The sequence below is a fragment of the Ovis canadensis genome, chromosome 3, assembly GCF_042477335.2.
Source record: "Ovis canadensis isolate MfBH-ARS-UI-01 breed Bighorn chromosome 3, ARS-UI_OviCan_v2, whole genome shotgun sequence".
Lineage (NCBI taxonomy): Eukaryota > Metazoa > Chordata > Mammalia > Artiodactyla > Bovidae > Ovis > Ovis canadensis.
In genome coordinates, this window is record NC_091247.1 from 96,952,820 (window position 1) to 96,971,522 (window position 18,703).

The window sequence follows — 18,703 nt, forward strand, 5'->3', positions numbered from 1 at the left end:
CTTCTATCTTATTAATGACTGGTAACTTCAAATGTGACAAGAGGATTCACTCATTTAATTGCTCGTTCCAGAAATATTCCCTGAGCACCTGCTGTGTACCAAGCACTAGGCTGGGCATTAATAATAATGATTAATCATGTATTAGTGCTGGATGGAACCAGTAGACACTTAGGGCAGTCAGGGAAGGCAGTTCTGAGAAGGGGACATCTCAGCTGTATTTCAGACATCTACTGCTATGCAACAAACCACCTCAAAACTTAGTGGCTTAAAACAATGGTAGCAGTTGTTTTGCTTACAAATGTATCATTTAGGTGGGGGTTGGTAAAGCATGTCTCTGCTCTACCTAGCATCAACTGGAGCAGCTTGGAGGATGGGGACTGGACTTATCTGAAGTCTTCCTTATTTACATGTCTAGTGATCGATGTTGGCTGTTGCCAGGGACCGGAACTGGGGCAGTCAGCAAAAATACCTTCCTGTAGCCTCTCCACGAGGCTGCTTGAATGATGGCTGCATTCCAAGGACAAGCCTCCCAATAGGGAGAATGAAGTCGGAAGCTTTATCACCTTTTTCAAGCTAGTTGTAGCAAGTTATACAGAGTTAATTCTGCAGCATTTTATTCATTGGAAGCAAGAGGAGGGAAAGTGGGATTCCACTTTTTAAGAGATTAAAGTCTAAGAATTTGTAGATGTGTTTAAAACCATCACCTAAAGAAGAAATCAGTAGGAGAGCATTCCTGGAAGAGGTCTTAGTATGTGAAGGCCCTGAGGGTGGGAAAACCTTATGTGTTCAAGGCAATGAAAGAATAGCAATGCTGGAGCATGGTGAGCAAGAGGGCCTATATGAGATGAGCTCAGAGGTGACCAAGCCATATGAAGCAGTTATACGAGTTTGAAATTTATTCTGAGTACAAGGGAGCCATTGACTGATTTAAGATTCAAATTTACACCTTGGAATAATCCTCCAGTTGCTAAGCAGAGCATAGATTGAGCCAATGTTAGAATAGGGAAAACCAGTTAGGACACTATTGGAATGGTCCAGAGGAGAGATGATGATGACTTGGGTAAGAATGTTGGCACTGGAGATGAAAAGAAGTAGAGGCATTTGAAAAAAGGTGAGCAAAATAGAAAGAATTTATTAATAGAGTGGACGTGAGGCTGAAGGAAAAGAAGGTAGGTAAGAAAAAGGATTCTTGGGTTTAAGGCTCTGGCATCTGTATGGATAGCAGAACCATTTGCTTGGAATGCTAGGACGGGGGACTTACTGATATGTGTGAAAGGTAAAATCTAGAGTCTATTTTTAAGCATTTCAAGTTTGAGACGTTTAAGAAATATACTAGTGGCAAGGAACAATGATAGCTGGATACACAAGCCTGAAACATAGTGGAGAGTGTGGGGCTGGAAATATAAATTTGGGAATCTTTAGTCTACAGATAGTATTTAAAGCCATGGTCCTGGATGAGCTCATTTAGGGACCTAGAGTGAGAAAATTAGAATGAAGGGTTAACCCTGGGAAAAGTAACCTACAAAGGAGACTGAGAAAGAGTGACTAGAAAGAGGAGCTGGGAAACTAGGATATTGGATGTCATAGAAACCAAGAGAGGAGGCTTAGAAAGAGGGAATTCAGAAATAAAGAACTGATCTAAACGACCTTAAAGCTCTCTCATATCTGGATGTCTATGATTTTATGAATATCTCAAATCCCTTCTAGATTCGAAATTCTGTGACTCAATTGCATCTTTGGAAAAACAAACTTCCTGATGAATCGTTGGGTATCTCCAAAGACTATAAAAATTAACTCTTGGTGATGAGGAATTTTGTATCTTGTCCTTAAAGTGAACACAGGTAACATCAAGTCTAGAATGAAAATAAGGATCCTTGGAGAGAAGCTTAGGCAACAGTACAAATGGAAAAAATATATGTGGGGTTATCTGATCTCTTTCCAGTGGGGCTCATTTAGTCACAGTAGACCCAGAGGTTGGGCACAGATGACAGCCCTGGTCTTTAGACAGGGACATGTGTGAGCCCTATCCTTGTTTTCTGCCCCTGGGGGCACTCTCCCAACCTTTACTCCACATGTAGGGTTGACCTATAGCCTTGAGGAACCCCAAGATTTGTGCCCTGGGCCCTGGTCTGGGAGGGCAGCCTGACAGCTGGATTGCTCCTACTGGCTGATGTGATTTTGTGTGAGACTGGGTCACCAGTCTGACACACTGATTTCGGGTGACTCTCACATCAGACACTGGGCACTGGACTACTGATGATCAGTGCCAACATTTTGACCTGAGCTGCCTATGTGTGCACACCTCAGCTCTTACCCATCTGTGTTCCAACCGTAGTGTCATCTCTGATTTATACTCAAAGGTATGGGACAGTGGCAGGCATACTTTACTCTGCATAGCCCCTTGCCACTGGGAGCTTTCATCCCACACCCTCCTCAGCCTTCACATCACACACGAGTCCTCCAGGGTGACTGTGCATAACTCCTCTGAGGGCTTTTAAGACTATTGCTTTGCAATGACAGCAGGCTCTTCCAACTAATGTCCTCTCTTGCCTCCAGATGATATGGTGATAGTATACTTTCCCAGGTCAGTCTTCAACTGTGCCTAAGGAATGGACATTTCTTGTGCTACTGGGACTGTCTTTCTTGCTCCATTCATGTCTCCTTACCTCTCTTCCCTTTTGATGGTTGTGTGTTTGGAAGCAGGACTGCAGACAACACTAAAATGATCATAGTCTTAAAATGCAGTGATTATAGCCTAAAGAATTCAAGAGAAAAGGTGATTTGAAGATGTGTTGTTATACGTTAATACTATAAAATGCCAAACAGAAAATTTAATATAATCAGAAATTGGATTATCATTCATACTTTCATGTATGTAAGGCTTGGGGAGGCTTGCATCTTTTGGTCATCGCCAATGAAGCACAGAGACACTCTCTGAGAGAGCATGCATAGGTGCCACAGTCTATGTTGCAGCGTCATGTGTCATGATATAACCAGCATTAAAGAAACGGTATTAGAGGACTGCAGAGGCACAAACAATGGACAAAAACCCCCAAACCCAAAGCCATATTGTTTCAATACAAACAGGTTTCAGAGAGCTCTGACATTTTGAGCAATTGTTTTTCCTATTGTGTTGCTCCGTTTTTCTCATTGCGAGAGTTATAATATTAGCCTAGACAGCATAAATAGATGTTTCCTTGCACCTCAACAGGAATAATTGGTGCCTTGACTCTATGAAGAGTCTTCATGTGCATTGTTAATACAACAAACAAACCCTCTATTGATGATCCTAAATCTTCACTGATGTAGAATACGAGCACTTCACAAGGGTCCATAACTTTTGAAAGACATTTTAAGATCAAATTGTTTAGATAGACAAAAACCCTGAAAAAAATATCTTTCTGAGTTCCTGTACACCAGGGGTGGCCCTGGTCATTGATGATCTTGAAAATGCAATCTCAGTGGATGGTAGTATTAAATACTTCACTGGAGTAAGTGCAAGAGGGAGCGAAAAAAGAGAAATTGGAGATAATGAATATAGGTAGGCTTGCAAAAGGCTTTTTTTTTTTTTTTCAAATAAGAGCAAAGAAATGAGGCAGAAGTTGGAGGGGGTGTGTGGGTCAAGAGCAAATATTTTAGTAAAGATGTATGCTAATAGGAGTGCTTTCCAGGTTGTGCTAGCGGTAAAGAACCTGCCTACCTGCCAATGCGGAGACATGAGACATGGGTTTGATCCCTGGGTTGGGAAGATCCCCTGGAGGAGGACATGGCAACCCACTCCAGTATTCTTGCCTGGAGAATCCCATGGACCGAGGAGTCTGGTGGGATACAGTCCATAGGGTTGCAAAGAGTTGAACATGATTGAAGCGACTTCAGTTCAGTTCACTTCAGTTGCTCAGTTATGTCCAATTCTTTGTGACCCCATGAATTGCAGCATGCCAGGCCTCCCTGTCCATCACCAACTCCCGGAGTTCACTCAGACTCACGTCCATCGAGTCCGTGATGCCATCCAGCCATCTCATCCTCTGTCGGCCCCTTCTCCTCCTGCCCCCAATCTCTCCCAGCATCAGAGCCTTTTCCAATGAGTCGACTCTTCGCATGAGGTGGCCAAAGTACTGGAGTTTCAGCCTCAGCATCATTCCTTCCAAAGAAATCCCAGGGCTGATCTCCTTCAGAATGGACTGGTTGGATCTCCTTGCAGTCCAAGGGACTCTCAAGAGTCTTCTCCAACATCACAGTTCAAAAGCATCAATTCTTTGGCGCTCAGCCTTCTTCACAGTCCAGCTCTCACATCCATTCATGACCACTGGAAAAACCATAGCCTAGTTGGCAAAGTAATGTCTTTGCTTTTGAATATATTATCTAGGTTGGTCATAACTTTTCTTCCAAGGAGTAAGCGTCTTTTAATTTCATGGCTGCAGTCACCATCTGCAGTGATTTTGGAGCCCAAAATCTGACACTGTTTCCACTATTTCCCCATCTATTTCCCATGAAGTGATGGGACCGGATGCCAAGATCTTCGTTTTCTGAATGTTGAGCTTGAAGCCAACTTTTTCACTCTTCTCTTTCACTTTCATCAAGAGGCTTTTTAGTTCCTCTGCACTTCCTGCCATAAGTGTGGTGTTATCTGCATATCTGAGGTTGTTGATATTTCTCCCAGAAATCTTGATTCCAGCTCGTGTTTCTTTCAGTCCAGCGTTTCTCATGATGTACTCTGCATAGAAGTTAAATAAGCAGGGTGACAATATACAGCCTTGACGTACTCTCTTTCCTATTTGGAGCCAGTCTCTTGTTCCATGTCCAGTTCGAACTGTTGCTTCCTGACCTGTATACAGATTTCTCAAGAAGCAGGTCAGGTGGTCTGGTATTCCCATCTCTTTCAGAATTTTCCACAGTTTATTGTGATTCACATAGTCAAAGGCTTTGGCATAGTCAAGAAAGCAGAAATAGATGTTTTTCTGGAACTCTCTTGCTTTTTTGATGATCCAGCGGATGTTGGAAATTTGATCTCTGGTTCCTCTGCCATTTCCTAAAACAAGCTTGAACATCAGGAAGTTCACGGTTCACATATTGCTGAAGGCTGGCTTGGAGAATTCTGAGCATTACTTTACTAGCATGTGAGATGAGTGCAGTTGTGTGGTAGTTTGAGCATTCTTTGGCCTTGCCTTTCTTTGGGATTGGAATGAAAACTGACCTTTTCCAGTCCTGTGGCCACTGCTGAGTTTTCCAAATTTGCTGGCATATTGAGTGCAGCACTTTCACAGCATCATCTTTCAGGATTGGAAAGAGCTCAACTGGAATTCCATCACCTCCACTAGCTTTGTTCGTAGTGATGCTTTCTAAGGCCCACTTGGCTTCACATTCCAGGATATCTGGCTCTAGCTGAGTGATCACACCATCGTGATTATCCAGGTCATGAAGATCTTTTCTGTAGAGTTCTTCTGTGTATTCTTGCCACCTCTTCTTACTATTAGGTATTGCTTCTGTTAGGTCCATACCATTTCTGTCCTTTATCGAGCCCATCTTTGCATGAAATGTTCCCTTGGTATCTCTAATTTTCTTGAAGAGATCTCGAGTCTTTCCCATTCTGTTCTTTTCCTCTATTTCTTTGCATTGATCCCTGAAGAAGGCTTTCTTATCTCTTCTTGCTATTCTTTGGAACTCTGCATTCAGATGCTTATATCTTTCCTTTTCTCCTTTGCTTTTCACCTCTCTTCTTTTCACAGCTATTTGTAAGGCCTCCCCAGACAGCCATTTTGCTTTTTTGCATTTCTCTTCCATGGGGATTGTTTTGATCCCTGTCTACTGTACAACGTCACAAACCTCATTCCATAGTTCATCAGGCACTCTATCTATCAGATGTAGGCCCTTAATCTATGTCTCATTTCCACTGTATAATCATAAGGGATTTGATTTAGGTCATACCTGAATGGTCTAGCGGTTTTCCCTACTTTCTTCAATTTGAGTCTGAATTTGGTAATAAGGAGTTCATGATCTGAACCACAGTCAGCTCCTGGTCTTGTTTTTGACTGTATAGAGCTTCTCCATCTTTGGCTGCAAAGCACACACTTACTAACAGGAACGGTTCAGCTGAAGGAGGAAACGTAGATGTTGTAGGAGAGAGAAAGAAAGAGAGAGTGAGAGGAAGAGAGAGAAGAGATGCCACAGTGACTTCCCTGGGAAAGCAAGAAGGGTTGGAAATCTGATGGACAAAGGTGGAGAGAATGGCCTTGGAGAGAAGCACTGACATTTCAGTCTAGTAGCAGCTGGGACCGCAGAGTACCTGGCTGTAGGTACTGTTTGGTGAGTAGGCGTGGTGATGACAGTGGGCAGAAGCTCCAACCTCAGTGCTTCTATTTTCTCTGTGAAATAGTAACCGAGGTCGTCAGCAGAGAGAGCCAAGGGATTGAGAAGGGGTGATATATTTGAGAAGTAAAGAGAAGGTGTCAAATTCTCATCTGGTGAGTAGGCAAGTGAGCAGAATGTGGTGGGATTGCCGGCTGCTCTGATTTTCACTTGAGACTGACCATAAGACTTGTAAGACCAGTCAGTTTGGTTTTTGTTGTTGATGTTTTTGTTGTTCTCTCAATCTGCACACAGCTGCATCAGTGTCAGTGCAGAATAGACACAAGATTCGATTTAACTCGGGTTGGTGTGTCGTATACAGATGTGAGAACTGGATCATAAAGAAGGCTGAGCGCCCAAGAATTGATGCTTTTAAACTGTGGTGTTGGAGAAGACTCTTGAGAGTCCCTTGGACTGCGAGGAGATCCAACCAGTCCATTCTGAAGGAAATCAGTCCTGAATATTCACTGGAGGGACTGATGCTGAAAATGAAGCTCCAATATTTTGGCCACCTGATGCAAAGAAGTGACTCATAGGAAAAGACCCTGCTGCTTGGAAAGACTGAAGGCAGGAGGAGAAGGGGAGGACAGAGGATCAGATGGTTGGATGGCATCACTGACTCGATGGACATGAGTTTGAGCAAGCTTTGGGAGTTGGTAATGGACAGGGAGGCCTGGCATGCTGCAGTATATGGGGTCACCAAGAGTCGGACATGACCGAGTGACGGAACTGGTGTGCCATTATCAACCGATTGCTTTTTAGTACCAGATCCACCTTCACTGCTTGCTGGCAAGATCGGAAGCTTTCTCTTCACCCACTTGATTATGATTTTATGCTATATCAGTAGAGCGCATTGGAGGACAAAAGGGGATATTTCTTGGTCCCAGTGTGCTTTTTTGAGAACACGTTTTTGTAGTGTAGTGTTTTGTAGGTGCCAGCAGTGTGCAGCACCTCTCCTTAGGCGTGTTTCCGAAGCACCCTAGGTGAGTTGCCCGAGTCCAGCCACAGGGCACTTAAGTGACTCTGGGGCTCAGGGAGTCATGGCTGCGTCCTCCGCAACAAGACCTTGATCGCAGCTCTGGTGGGATGGGCTGCTCTTTCGTGTTCATTTCATCCTTGGATTTTCTACCTCAGCTTGGGAGCATACATGTAATTAATTCCTCTGTTCTTTACCGTTCTCTTTGCACCTTAATAGTCAATCCCCTATTATAATTACGAATTTTTAAACTTAACTGTTCAAATTGTGTGATTTCTTTCTCCTAATTGGACTCTGTTACAGATGAGGTTTTATCACAGAAAGTGGGAAGAATTGTTAAAATATTGTCCATCACTTTTCCCTCCCACATTTTTATTGCTTCTATTTTAGTCTCCTCCAGTAGCATATAAATTTGTTCAAGTTTCTCCTATATATTTCTATTACTGCTGTATTTACTTTTTCAATCAAGTTTCTCAGAGGAGGCAAGATGGCGCGTGAGAGTCATCAGGCGCAGTAAGACAGAGTCCCAGACCCCAGAAGATGGGACTTGTGCTTAAAGACTCGACAGGTGCCTAGAACTCGCTGATGTGCTCGGCAGCGTGAGGGGCGGAGTCACACGCCCGTAGAGGGCGTGGCTTCCAGCGCGCGCGGGAAAGGGGCCGGCGCCGCCTGCGCGCACACAGTTGGCGGCCGCGCGCAGGACGCTCAGGGCCGGGATGGCGGCGGTGGCGCCTGGAAGCGGGGCTTCCCGGGAGGAGGAGGGCACCGGTGGGGACGCAGCCACGCCGCAGCCCCCAGCCCCGACGAGTGCGCCCGGAGCTCGTCTCTCGAGGCTGCCTCTGGCGCGAGTGAAGGCCTTGGTGAAGGCGGACCCCGACGTGACTCTCGCGGGACAGGAAGCCATCTTCATTCTGGCACGCGCCGCGGTGCGGCTGGGGCACAATGGGGCGGGGATGGGGCGGGGATGGGGGGGTGCACGGTGCGTGGCGACGGGCGGGGCTCGGGGCTTCTCCGAAGGGCGGGGCTTAGCGATCCTTTGGTCCTGGTTTGGGGAGCGTCGGGAGCGTAGGGCGGGGTGTTCTGAGGCCCGGGAGGTGAGAAAAATGCTAGGGCAGATTCTGAGATGGTGAGTATAGGAAGAGAAGACAGGAAAAGGATCCCATGTCGATACAGTAGTTGTACTGGTTTGCTGACACACCTACCTCTTCAAGAGGGCCTGGACGCGACTTTATAACTTGCATCTCTAGTTTAACAGAACTTGTAGGAGTCTCAAGTGAGTGAGTGGGGTGGATCCACGAGTGAGGGAGGGGCGGATGCATCTCCAGCAATTGTGGGAGGGGGAAGGGGAATAGACCTTCATCAAGTCCGGGAAAACCTTCAGCTTCCCGGAGAACCTCCCTTTCACCCCCGCCCCCACCCCCACCAAAGATGCACGCACACGAATTGTGCTGGAGCTCATGGAAACAGTTCTCTGTTTTTTTGTTTTGTTTTCAAATTTTCGTTTATTATAACTTTTTCAGTTTTTTTCCTGCTTATTTTCTTCACAGGAACTGTTTGTGGAAACCATTGCAAAAGATGCCTACTGTTGTGCTCAACAAGGGAAGAGGAAAACTCTTCAGAGGAGAGATTTGGGTAGAGTGTCACTGTGGTATCTTGGATCTGGAGGCAGACAAGGGAGGCCTGGGCTGGGCCCGTCGAGGCTTTCCCTTAAGCCAGTCGCGATGGCATCACTATAGGATGAGAGGTGCCCCAAGTCTCATCCTATGATGTTTTCTGTTGGGCTGCCGCAGTGCCAGAAATGCTTTTCTAATCGGTATGCTTTGGGTGGCTAGAGAAGTGCTGGGATAGAGAACCAAAGGAGTCTGGGCATTGCCAAAGCTGACTAGATCCCTTTATACCTTCAGCCATGTACCAGGCGTGACTTTTTTTTCACGTAGGTGTTCGATTTTTTACTCCACCTTGTAGCCAGTAACACTAGAACATGTGTAAACTTATATGCCATAATCTCACTTGGCCTGCTACATAGCCAGACTCTTCTCTGATAACTTTCAGAGCAAAGATGTTTCCCTCCATGAACAGTAATTACCCAGGCTTTTCTTATTTTCTTACTCTTTTAAAAAAATTTTAGTTCCCTGACTGGGGATCAAACCCTTGCTGCTAGCATTGGGGCCCAGAGTCTTAATTAACCACTGGACAGCCAGGGAAGTCCCTTTTATTACTCTTGTAGAGAGATAGCTGATATGTAGGATTTGATGGTGGAGTAGATTTGTATTTCAAGGTAGCAAGGGGCAAATTTTATGAATGCCCTCATTGCATAAAGCCTCATGCCGGTCACTGTGTGGGTCGTGCTTTTGTAAGAGATTGATGCCCAAATGACTGAAGTTAGTCAGATGTCCCTTTACTCTGTGTTTCAGATAATGCAATAGAAGCTGTGGATGAATTTGCTTTTCTGGAAGGTGAGTTCTCTATCAGTAGGGAATCGTTTCCATCTGTCTTTCCTGTGCTAACGATCTGAGTTCAAAACCTTATAAAAACGAATGGCCTGGTTCTTTCTTCATGTAGAAATAATTTTTCTCCCTGTTTGCTATTTCAGATAGGAAAAACAAATTCTAATTCAAATGCCCTTGAATAATTAGAACTTCCTCCTGAAAACTGCTTAACCATAGAAAATGGGAGGGACTCTGAAGAACCCAGTGGAGTTAGGTAGATTCAAAAGTTTGAGCCTTACTTTGCCCTTCTTAGATATCAATCTTACCCCTCATCATAATGCTGGAGATCAGAAGTGATTGCCAGCATTTAAAGGGTTGTTTCTTGTTCTTGTATCTTCTTCAGCAATCTGTGTAATTATTTTGTTGCTGTGAGATACTGTTCTGGCCTGTGTTATTTTTTCCTTAGGAATTTCAGGTTAACTCCTGTTTTCTGACTAAATCTCATAGAAATAGAAAATATTTGAAATTCCTTATTTTAGCTAACTTTTCTTAGCGCTCTAACTCTTACTTAATTCCTAAATTTGATTGTCTTTCTAGTTCCTGTGTGTATTCTGATTGAAGAGCTTTGTGAAAGCTGTGTACCTTCAGTTCATTCTCACCTTTACCGTACCAGGATGTTCTCTCTACCTCACTGAAGCCTTATCACTTTCAGAAATCTTTTTTTGAATTATTTCAGTTTTTTTTTTTTTACACCCCTTTGTTTTGCAACTGTAATCAGCCTAGTCTCTGGCCCTTTTGGTTGTTGTCATTACTCAGTCACCAAGTCATGTCTACCTCTTTGCGACCCCACGTACTATAGCATGTCAGGCTCCTCTGTCCTCCACTTCTGGAGTTTGCTTGAATTCATGTCCATTGAATTGGTGATGCTATCTGACCATCTCATCCTCTGTCGCCCCCTTCTCCTGTTGCCTTCAATCTTTCCAGCCTCAGGATCTTTTCCAGTGAGTTGGCCCTTCACTTCAGATGGCCAGAGTATTGGAGCTTCAGCATTAGTGCTTCCAATGAGTATTCAAGGTTGATTTTCTTTAAGATTGACTGGTTTGATCTCCTTGCCGTTCAAGGGACTCGCAAGGGTCTTCTCCAGCACCACAATTTGAAGGCATCAATTCATCGGTACTCAGCCTTCTTTATGGCCCAACTCTCTCGTCTGTGCATGACTACTGAAAAAACTGTAGCTTTGAATGTATGGATATGTTATTTTAAATGTCTTTTAAGATACATTCCTATGGCTAGCTTTAAGCCTAGATTATTGAGTATTCTCTTAATTTGTAGATCTTTTCTGCATACTCATCTAAAAAATAACTTGTTGGCTGTCTGCCTAAGGTGGGCACCTGCTTGTGATTGACATGCTGTCAGTTCCTCAGTCAGAAATGTTTGGAGCCTAACTAGCTGTTTGTTTTTATTTTTAAATATGGAACACTTCATGAATTTGTGTGTCATCCTTGCTTAGGGGCCACGCTAATCTTCCCTGTATTGTTAAATTTTAGTAAATGTGCTGCTGAAGTGAGCACTCTGTTTATTTTTAATTACCATCTTTTCAAAGAGATGAGCAATTTATTTAAGTTTCTGCCTTAAAGACATAAGAGTACCAACCTGTGGTGCCAGGATGATAAATTGGAGAGTACTAGGAATAGGAGTGTAGAAAACTTACGAAGTTTTCCACTTTAGCCTATACGGTGCCTAATGCTTAGCTTGGATTTTTAATAAATGGCCATATAATAAGTGGTGGATGTGTTCATTTTCATCTTTGGATTCAGTAATCTCAGTAGTTGAATCCCTTTGGCAGGTCATTTTAGCCCCCTGGGATTTAGTCAGTGTTATGTTATTTTGTACTTGGTAAAGTGAATGTTCTTAAGTCCTTAGATGTGTATGTTCTAAGTGGAATTTTTTTTTTAAATCGAGTCAGTATATGTTCATGATTAAAAGTCAGATAGTTACCTTATGACTTACAATGCAATGTAGCTGCTGCCCCTCATCTTGTCATTATTTCTATTTTTAGCTTTCCAGGTGGTTTCTTCTATTTTTGAATAGTATGCTTTGTTGTTGGTTTATCAACTCTAGATGTTGTCTTTTGACTTCCAGCGAAGATAAAGGAAGTTTTGGTAAACCTATACCACCCCATCAATCCTTTCCCTCTTTTTTGTTTTTGGCAGGTTTACCATTATTTTTAGTTCCTCTGTTACCTTTACAATTTACGTAACATACTAAAATATGTATTTTTTGTTGACAACTCACTTTGTAAGGTAGGACTGTTGGTGCACTTTTCCCTTCCTTTCCCGTTATTAGCTCACTTCTGGCTCTAACTTTGTGTCAAGGCTGAAAACATACCTCCTTATCATAATTAAATCTTCCGTGCTTAATAGGTTGAGTTTAGAAGTTGAAAAATAGTATTAAGAACAGTCTTCCTTCAACCTCTCTGTCCTTTAATCTCTTATATAGGTCCCCTCCTTTCAGGCCACTGTTTTTCATCTCTTTTGTAAGCTTCTGGATATTTTATGTAGATATGTTTATGTGTGTGTATGTATTCTTTTCTAAAAACCTTCCCTTATGAAAGAATATAGCACAGAATATGTATCTTTTCTTTTGTGGATTCTGTCAAACATCCTGTATACCTGATTCACATTTCTACCAGGAGTGTATGACAGTTCCCATTGCTCCCCATTCTTACCAATACTTGGTATTATCGGAGTTTTATTTTTGCAAGTTTGGTAGGAACAACATTGGTGGGACTTTTTATCATGAAAGAGTGTTGGATTTTGTTAAATGCGTTTCCTGCATCTGTTAAAATGATCATGTGGTTTTTAATCTTTTCTTTTGTTAATGTGAATATTGAACTGTCCTTGTATCCTGGAATAAAGTCCACTTGATCACGGCATATGATTCTTTTTAATATATTGTTGGATTTGGTTTGCTAATATTTTTTGAGAATATTTGTATTGATATTCATCAGTGGTATTGGGCTGTAATTTTTTTTTTTTTTTTTTTAGTTTGTCTCATTTTGGTATCAGGGTAATAATGGTGGTCTTACTGTAGAATGAATTTGGGAGTATTTCCTTCTGCAGGTTTTGGAATAGTTTGAGAAGGATAGGTATTAAGCTCTTGCTGTATGTTTGGTAGAATTTCTCTGAAGCTGTCTGGTCCTGGACTTCTGTTTGCTGCATATTTTTTGATTACTGGTTCAGTTTTACTACTGGTGGTCCAGCTATTCAGATTATTTTTCCTTCCTCATTCAGTCTTGGAATGTTGTCTGTTAGTAGAAATGTATCCTTGTTAAAATTTTCACGGTTCGTCTATTCTTTCCCCTAGTTCAGTTAGCATTCTTATTACTAATGCTTTAAACTCTTTATCTGGTAAATTATTTATTTTTGTTTCATTAGTTGTTCTTTCAGGGTTTTTTCCCTTATTCTTTCATTTTTAAAGAAATTCCTCTCTTTTCATTTTGCTTAAGATTTCTCTGTCTCTGTGAAATTAGGTGAAACAGTTACCCATCCTGGTCTGAAGGGGAGTGCTTATTTGGGAGCATCTCTATAGTCTGTGTGCTCAGTGATTTGGATGGGAGAGTTGGATTTTAAGTGAACACGAGTCACATCTTACCTCAGTGTGCTGGCAGCTATCGCCTTAGTAGAAGGTGGGGCCGGACAAGGAGGGGCCAGAGCCGAAGAGAGGTATGACCTGGGTCTTCTTCACTCATCAGTTGCCAGCACTGCCCTATCATGAGTGATGTCAGGTCCCAAACTGCTGGAGCAGAAGCCGTTAGAGGAAGGTCCAGCTTGGTTCTGTTGATGTTGAGTGTGTGTTCTTTCTTCCGCCAGGCATCAGCACGGTTGCTCCAAAGGAGTGCAGTGCTAGAACCAGAAGGGCTAAATTGGGTACCTCGTGGAGGCGGGGGCCTGTGGTTGGGTGGTCCTGGCATCAGGCGGAGCTATAGGCTGCTGGTGAGCTCCTGCTGCTGTGAATGCTAGAAGTGGTGCCCTTCCCTTGTTTGGACGCTGTGCTCGGCTTGAGCCTGCCCTGTCCCCCACAGTTGTGCATGTTCCTCAGCAGTGGCAGCCTTTGCCTAGTGGAGAGCTGTCCTGTGGGGCAAGAGGACCAGAGTAGAGGCTTGACACGGACTGGGGTGCATGCAGCGGTGGTCCCAGCACCAGTCAGAACTCCAGAGCACCCCTGATTTACCACCCTGTGACCAGTGATGGGCTCCCTTGTTCTCAGATGCCCCGCCAGATCCAAGCTGGCTTTGTCCCTCACGGCCGAGTGTTTTGCTCAGCTGTGGCAGCCTTTGCCCTAGCATGGAGCTGCGCTCTGGAGCAGGTGGGGGCGGGGGAGGCGCTTGGCATGGGCTGAGGTGCACTGGGTAGTCACGGTTCCAGTCTGCTGCTTCTGCCATGTTTGGGGAGTAAGCACGTGTGTGTGTACATTCGTCGTGAGTGGAGTCCAGGTTTTTTACAACCATCTTGTCAGTCCCCATAGATTTCAGACCAGCTAAGCAGGACTCATCCTCCCTGTGTTAGGCCCCAGAGCTGGGGTGCCCTTGTTGAGATTCAGACTGCTCAGTACCCAGGGAGGAGCTCCACCATCGATCCGCCTTATCTTCTGTATCTACTCCTGGGGTACAGGCCCTGACCTGGCCTCTTCCCTTCCCTTCCTGACTCTGTGGGGATCTTTCTTACAGCTTTGACTGTACAGGAGTTTTTCTGCCAGTCTCCAGTTAGTTTTCAGGGAGACTTTCTCTACATGCGGACGTATTTTTGGTGTGTATGATGTGAATTGTTTAAAAAAACCCTCAGGCTTATAGTCTTTGTCTTTAAGTGGAGCATTTAATTTAATGTAATTAATGTATATGGGTTAAATGTACCATCTTATTTTGTGCTATTTGTCCTTATTTTATGTTTTTTCTGTTTTTTGCCTTTTAAGTATAATTTATTCAGCATTCTCCCTATTATTTTGGGAATTATAATCTCTTTTTTGTTATCCTACCAGTTATTACATACATCCTTAATTTATCAGAGCCTAATGTTAATACTTTTCCCTTTATCCTCAAAACAATAGGATCTTAGAATCCATTAGCTCAATGTACCAGGCCCGCATCCCACACTCATGCTGTTATTGTCACTGTTTTGTCTTTGTTACTTCACATAAGGCATTATTATTGCTGTGTTGTACAGGCAGCGATACATGAATCTATCCATATATTTATACTGTCTTTGCTCGTTATATTTCTTCTCCATTTGTGATCATTTTCTTTCCGAAATAAATCATAAAGGGTCTGGTGGTAGCAAACTCTGCTTTTGTTTTTTTGTTTTTGTATTTTGGGGGGTCTAAAAGTACCTTTTTAAAAGTTTTTTTTTCCTACCTGCTCTGGCTCACTGATTTACTTTCTTTATTGAAAGGTGTTTTGCTGAATATAGAATTCTAGGTGAAACTTTCTTTGTTTTAGCACACTGAATGCTCCTTCTTCTCTTTTTGGGCCTCTGTTGCTTCTTTGGAAGCTAATTTGCCCCCTTTTTCTGGTTTTGAAGATTTTCTCTGTCTTTGATTTTTCTGTAGTTTCACTCCAATGTATCCAGGAGTAATTTCCTAAGTTTGCTTCAGTTCAGTTCAGTTCAGTCGCTCAGTCGTGTCTGACTCTTTGCGACCCCATGAATCGCAGCACGCCAGGCCTCCCTGTCCATCACCAACTCCCGGAGTTCACTCAGACTCACGTCCATCGAGTCAGTGATGCCATTCAGCCATCTCATCCTCTGTCATCCCCTTCTCCTCCTGCCCCTAATCCCTCCCAGCATTAAAGTCTTTTCCAATGAGTCAGCTCTTTGCATGAAGTGGCCAAAGTACTGGAGTTTCAGCTTCAGCATCATTCCTTTTGAAGAACACCGCTTTTTAAATCTATGGATTGAGGTCTTCCTCTCCTGGAGAAGTCTCTTCCTCTCTCCTTTCTCTCGTTCTTTCTGCTTTCTCTCTGGGATTTGCATTAAGCATATGCTAAAAGTTAACCATAATTTTGTCTCTCCATGATGTATTCTGTGTAATTTTCCTGACTTTACAGTTTATAATTCTCTCTCCAGTGGTCTTGTCTTCTTTAAATTTTTTTCTCTTGAGTTATTATTTTCACTTCTTGTTTCTGTAGTTTTTAGTGTTTGTGAATTCCATTTCATTACTTTTGAAATATCTGTCATTTTTTGTTTGTATTTGCTGCGGATGTTTTGAAGGTTGTCTTTCATTTCCTTACCCATAGTATGTACACTTGTTTATAGTTGCTGCTGCTGCTGCTGCTGAGTCGCTTCAGTCGTGTCTGACTCTATGCGACCCTGTAGACGGCAGCCCACCAGGCTCCCCCGTCCCTGGGATTCTCCAGGCAAGAACATGAGTGGGTTGCCATTTCCTTCTCCAGTGCGTGAAAGTGAAAAGTGAAAGTGAAGTCGCTCAGTCGTGTCCGACTCTTAGCGACCCCATGGACTGCAGCCTACCAGGCTCCTCGTCTGTGGGATTTTCCAGGCAAGAGTACTGGAGTCGGGTGCCATTGCCTTCTCCGTGTTTATAGTCTATGTCCAATCTAATATTCAAAGCCCTTTAAGGCTGGTTTACTTACTTTTCTGGTTTTATTGTTTCTCTTGGTACTGTATCATGGTCTTTTTCCCCTATATGCCTAGTTGTCTTGGTATATTTGGTCTTGGTATTTGAAAAAGTTACTTGTTGGATGATCACTTGACGCCTTTATAATGAGACCTTTCTCCAAAGATTTTTATTTGTTTCTGCAAGGCATATAGAGGCAGGTATCAGTGCAGGACCTTTTTCTTGAATCCAGGACTTGAGGATTTCTTGATCACTGTGTTGATATAATGTGTGATGTCAGGTCTGTGAGGGGACTGATTTAATTCTAGTTCAGCCTTACTCTGAGGGTGTAGCCTTTTGGGAATCCAGCTTTTGAAGAGGGGGCGATTATCAAACCTTTCCAGTTGGGCACGTTCTCATGTTTGACTCTTCATTGCCTTCATCAAATCACAACACAGTTTCTTGGCTCTCTTTTGGGTTGGCAGGTTCCCCTGAAGTCACAGCAGTTTTGGAGGCTAGGTTTTCTTTGTGTTCTTGCCCTCTCTAGGTTTTGGATTTGCCTTTTCATGAGGCCTGTTTAATGCCTGAAGGATTTTCTTTTTAAAAATATTTTAAATCAGCTGTATCAGTTTGATCTCAGCAGGAACTTGCCATTATCAAAAGCAGAGGCTATTAAAAAATTTGAGGTATTTCTTCTTTGTTTTGTTGTTTCCTTACATGTTCTTTCCCCAAGTTATTCTTTTTACTTTCCTTTTACTAGATGGGCATTCTTCAGATGCCTTGTAATTTTTATTCTATTTTAGAATGTGGGAATAAGAAGGCTCTTTGGAACTTATGTATGTATCTGTGTGGAGGGTGGTTTTTGCCTTGCAATTTTATATGAGTGTGGGTAGAGGTGGAACCAGATGTTATGTTGGGGGCCTTCAGAGGTCAGAATTGCAGAAAGCTTGACTGTGGGAAGCTAGAATTTTTCAGAAGCTACGCTAGTTCCCCAGATAATTCATTTAGTTCTTTAGAAGAAAGCTTGCTGATTTTGTTTATCATCTTTTTCAAAAGACTATAAACTCTACTTAGAGAACTTACTTATTTTGTATCACTCACCCCTTGTGTAGTCTCCACAGATGCTCATCAAGTAACACAACTTCTTAGCCCTTTTCCCACCACTAATTTGAATTGTCTAGACTCAACTGCCCACCCTCATAATGACATGTTTTTTTCCCCAAGGATCTTTTGGATGGGTGTTTCTCAAAATTAATATTTTGGCCTTAGAAGCACTGCTAGTACCAAAGCATCTTTCACTTGGCCCATTTTGCTACATTCATCCAGTTCTTGAAGCACCTTGCTTTAAGCATCGCTCTTTGTATTTTTAGGTACTTTGGATTGATTGCTGAGCTGGGCAGTTTGGTGAGCCTGGACCTGCATCCTTCAGCTAGACCCTCTGCAGGCCTCAGCTTTGAAGAAGAGTCTTTAACATGTTGAACTTCCACATTTTTTCTGTTCTACGTTCACCTAAGCCTGAACAAGCCTGTTAGCTTTAATCTACAAGGTCTTCCACTACTTGGGTCTTCCATTTCTGGCCTGGATGCAGCTGCTTATGGTAGAAATATAGAAAATGGTGTGTGTAGGTTGGTTAATAAATGATAAGGATCAAATAAAGGTTTCTGATCAACTTTAGCCTTATGTGTTTTATAATCTTGTCTGTATTCTTGCCTCATGACTGGAGAGCCACAGATCTTTCTGCTCTTTCTTGATAGCTGTTGTAAACCTCAGTCTTTCATTTATCTTTTTTTTTTTTTAGCACATCAGCAAAATGTGACTCCAGAATTTACAGGATGTCACTTAAGGTCTTCAGAGGTCAATAAATGCAATCCTAGATATAAAATCAGTTAAAATATTTTAATAGCATTTGTTGTTGTTTAGTTGCTAAGGCATGTCCAACTCTAGCCCACCAGGCTCCTCTGTCCATGGGATTTCCCAGGCAAGAATACTGGAGTGGGTTGCCATTTCCTTCTCCAGGGGATCTTCCTGACCCAGGGATTGGACTTGTCTCCTGCATTAGCAGGTTCATTCTTTACCACCAGATGCAGGCTATAGTCCATAGAGTTGCAGAAGAGTCAAACACGACTTAGCGACTAAACAACCACCGTACAGTTTACCCATTTAAAGTGTACATTTAAGTAGATTTTAGTTTATTCATAGATGCATACAACTGCTGCTGTGGTCAATTTTGGAACATTGTTAAGGGAATTATAGGTGGTATTTTATGTCTGGCCTCTTTCACTTAAGATAATCTTTGTGATGTTTTATAGCATATATCAGTACCCATTCCTTTATTTTAAAAATTGTG

The 18,703-nt window shown here is 42.8% G+C and overlaps 1 protein-coding gene and 1 non-coding gene across 2 annotated transcripts; one reads left to right on the forward strand and one right to left on the reverse strand.

Annotated features, from left to right (window-relative positions):
* Positions 1-7,788: 7,788 nt before the first annotated feature.
* POLE4 (DNA polymerase epsilon 4, accessory subunit) lies at positions 7,789-18,030 on the forward strand. The gene is made up of 4 exons (XM_069583728.1): positions 7,789-8,247; positions 8,869-8,953; positions 9,736-9,777; positions 17,727-18,030. The coding sequence occupies exons 1-4, from the start codon at positions 8,038-8,040 to the stop codon at positions 17,738-17,740; spliced, it is 351 nt and encodes a 116-aa protein (XP_069439829.1). The 5' UTR covers positions 7,789-8,037; the 3' UTR covers positions 17,741-18,030.
* Positions 11,216-11,321, reverse strand: LOC138438409 (U6 spliceosomal RNA). Its single transcript, XR_011256345.1, has one exon. It is a non-coding gene; the product is annotated as a U6 spliceosomal RNA (small nuclear RNA).
* Positions 18,031-18,703: the final 673 nt, after the last annotated feature.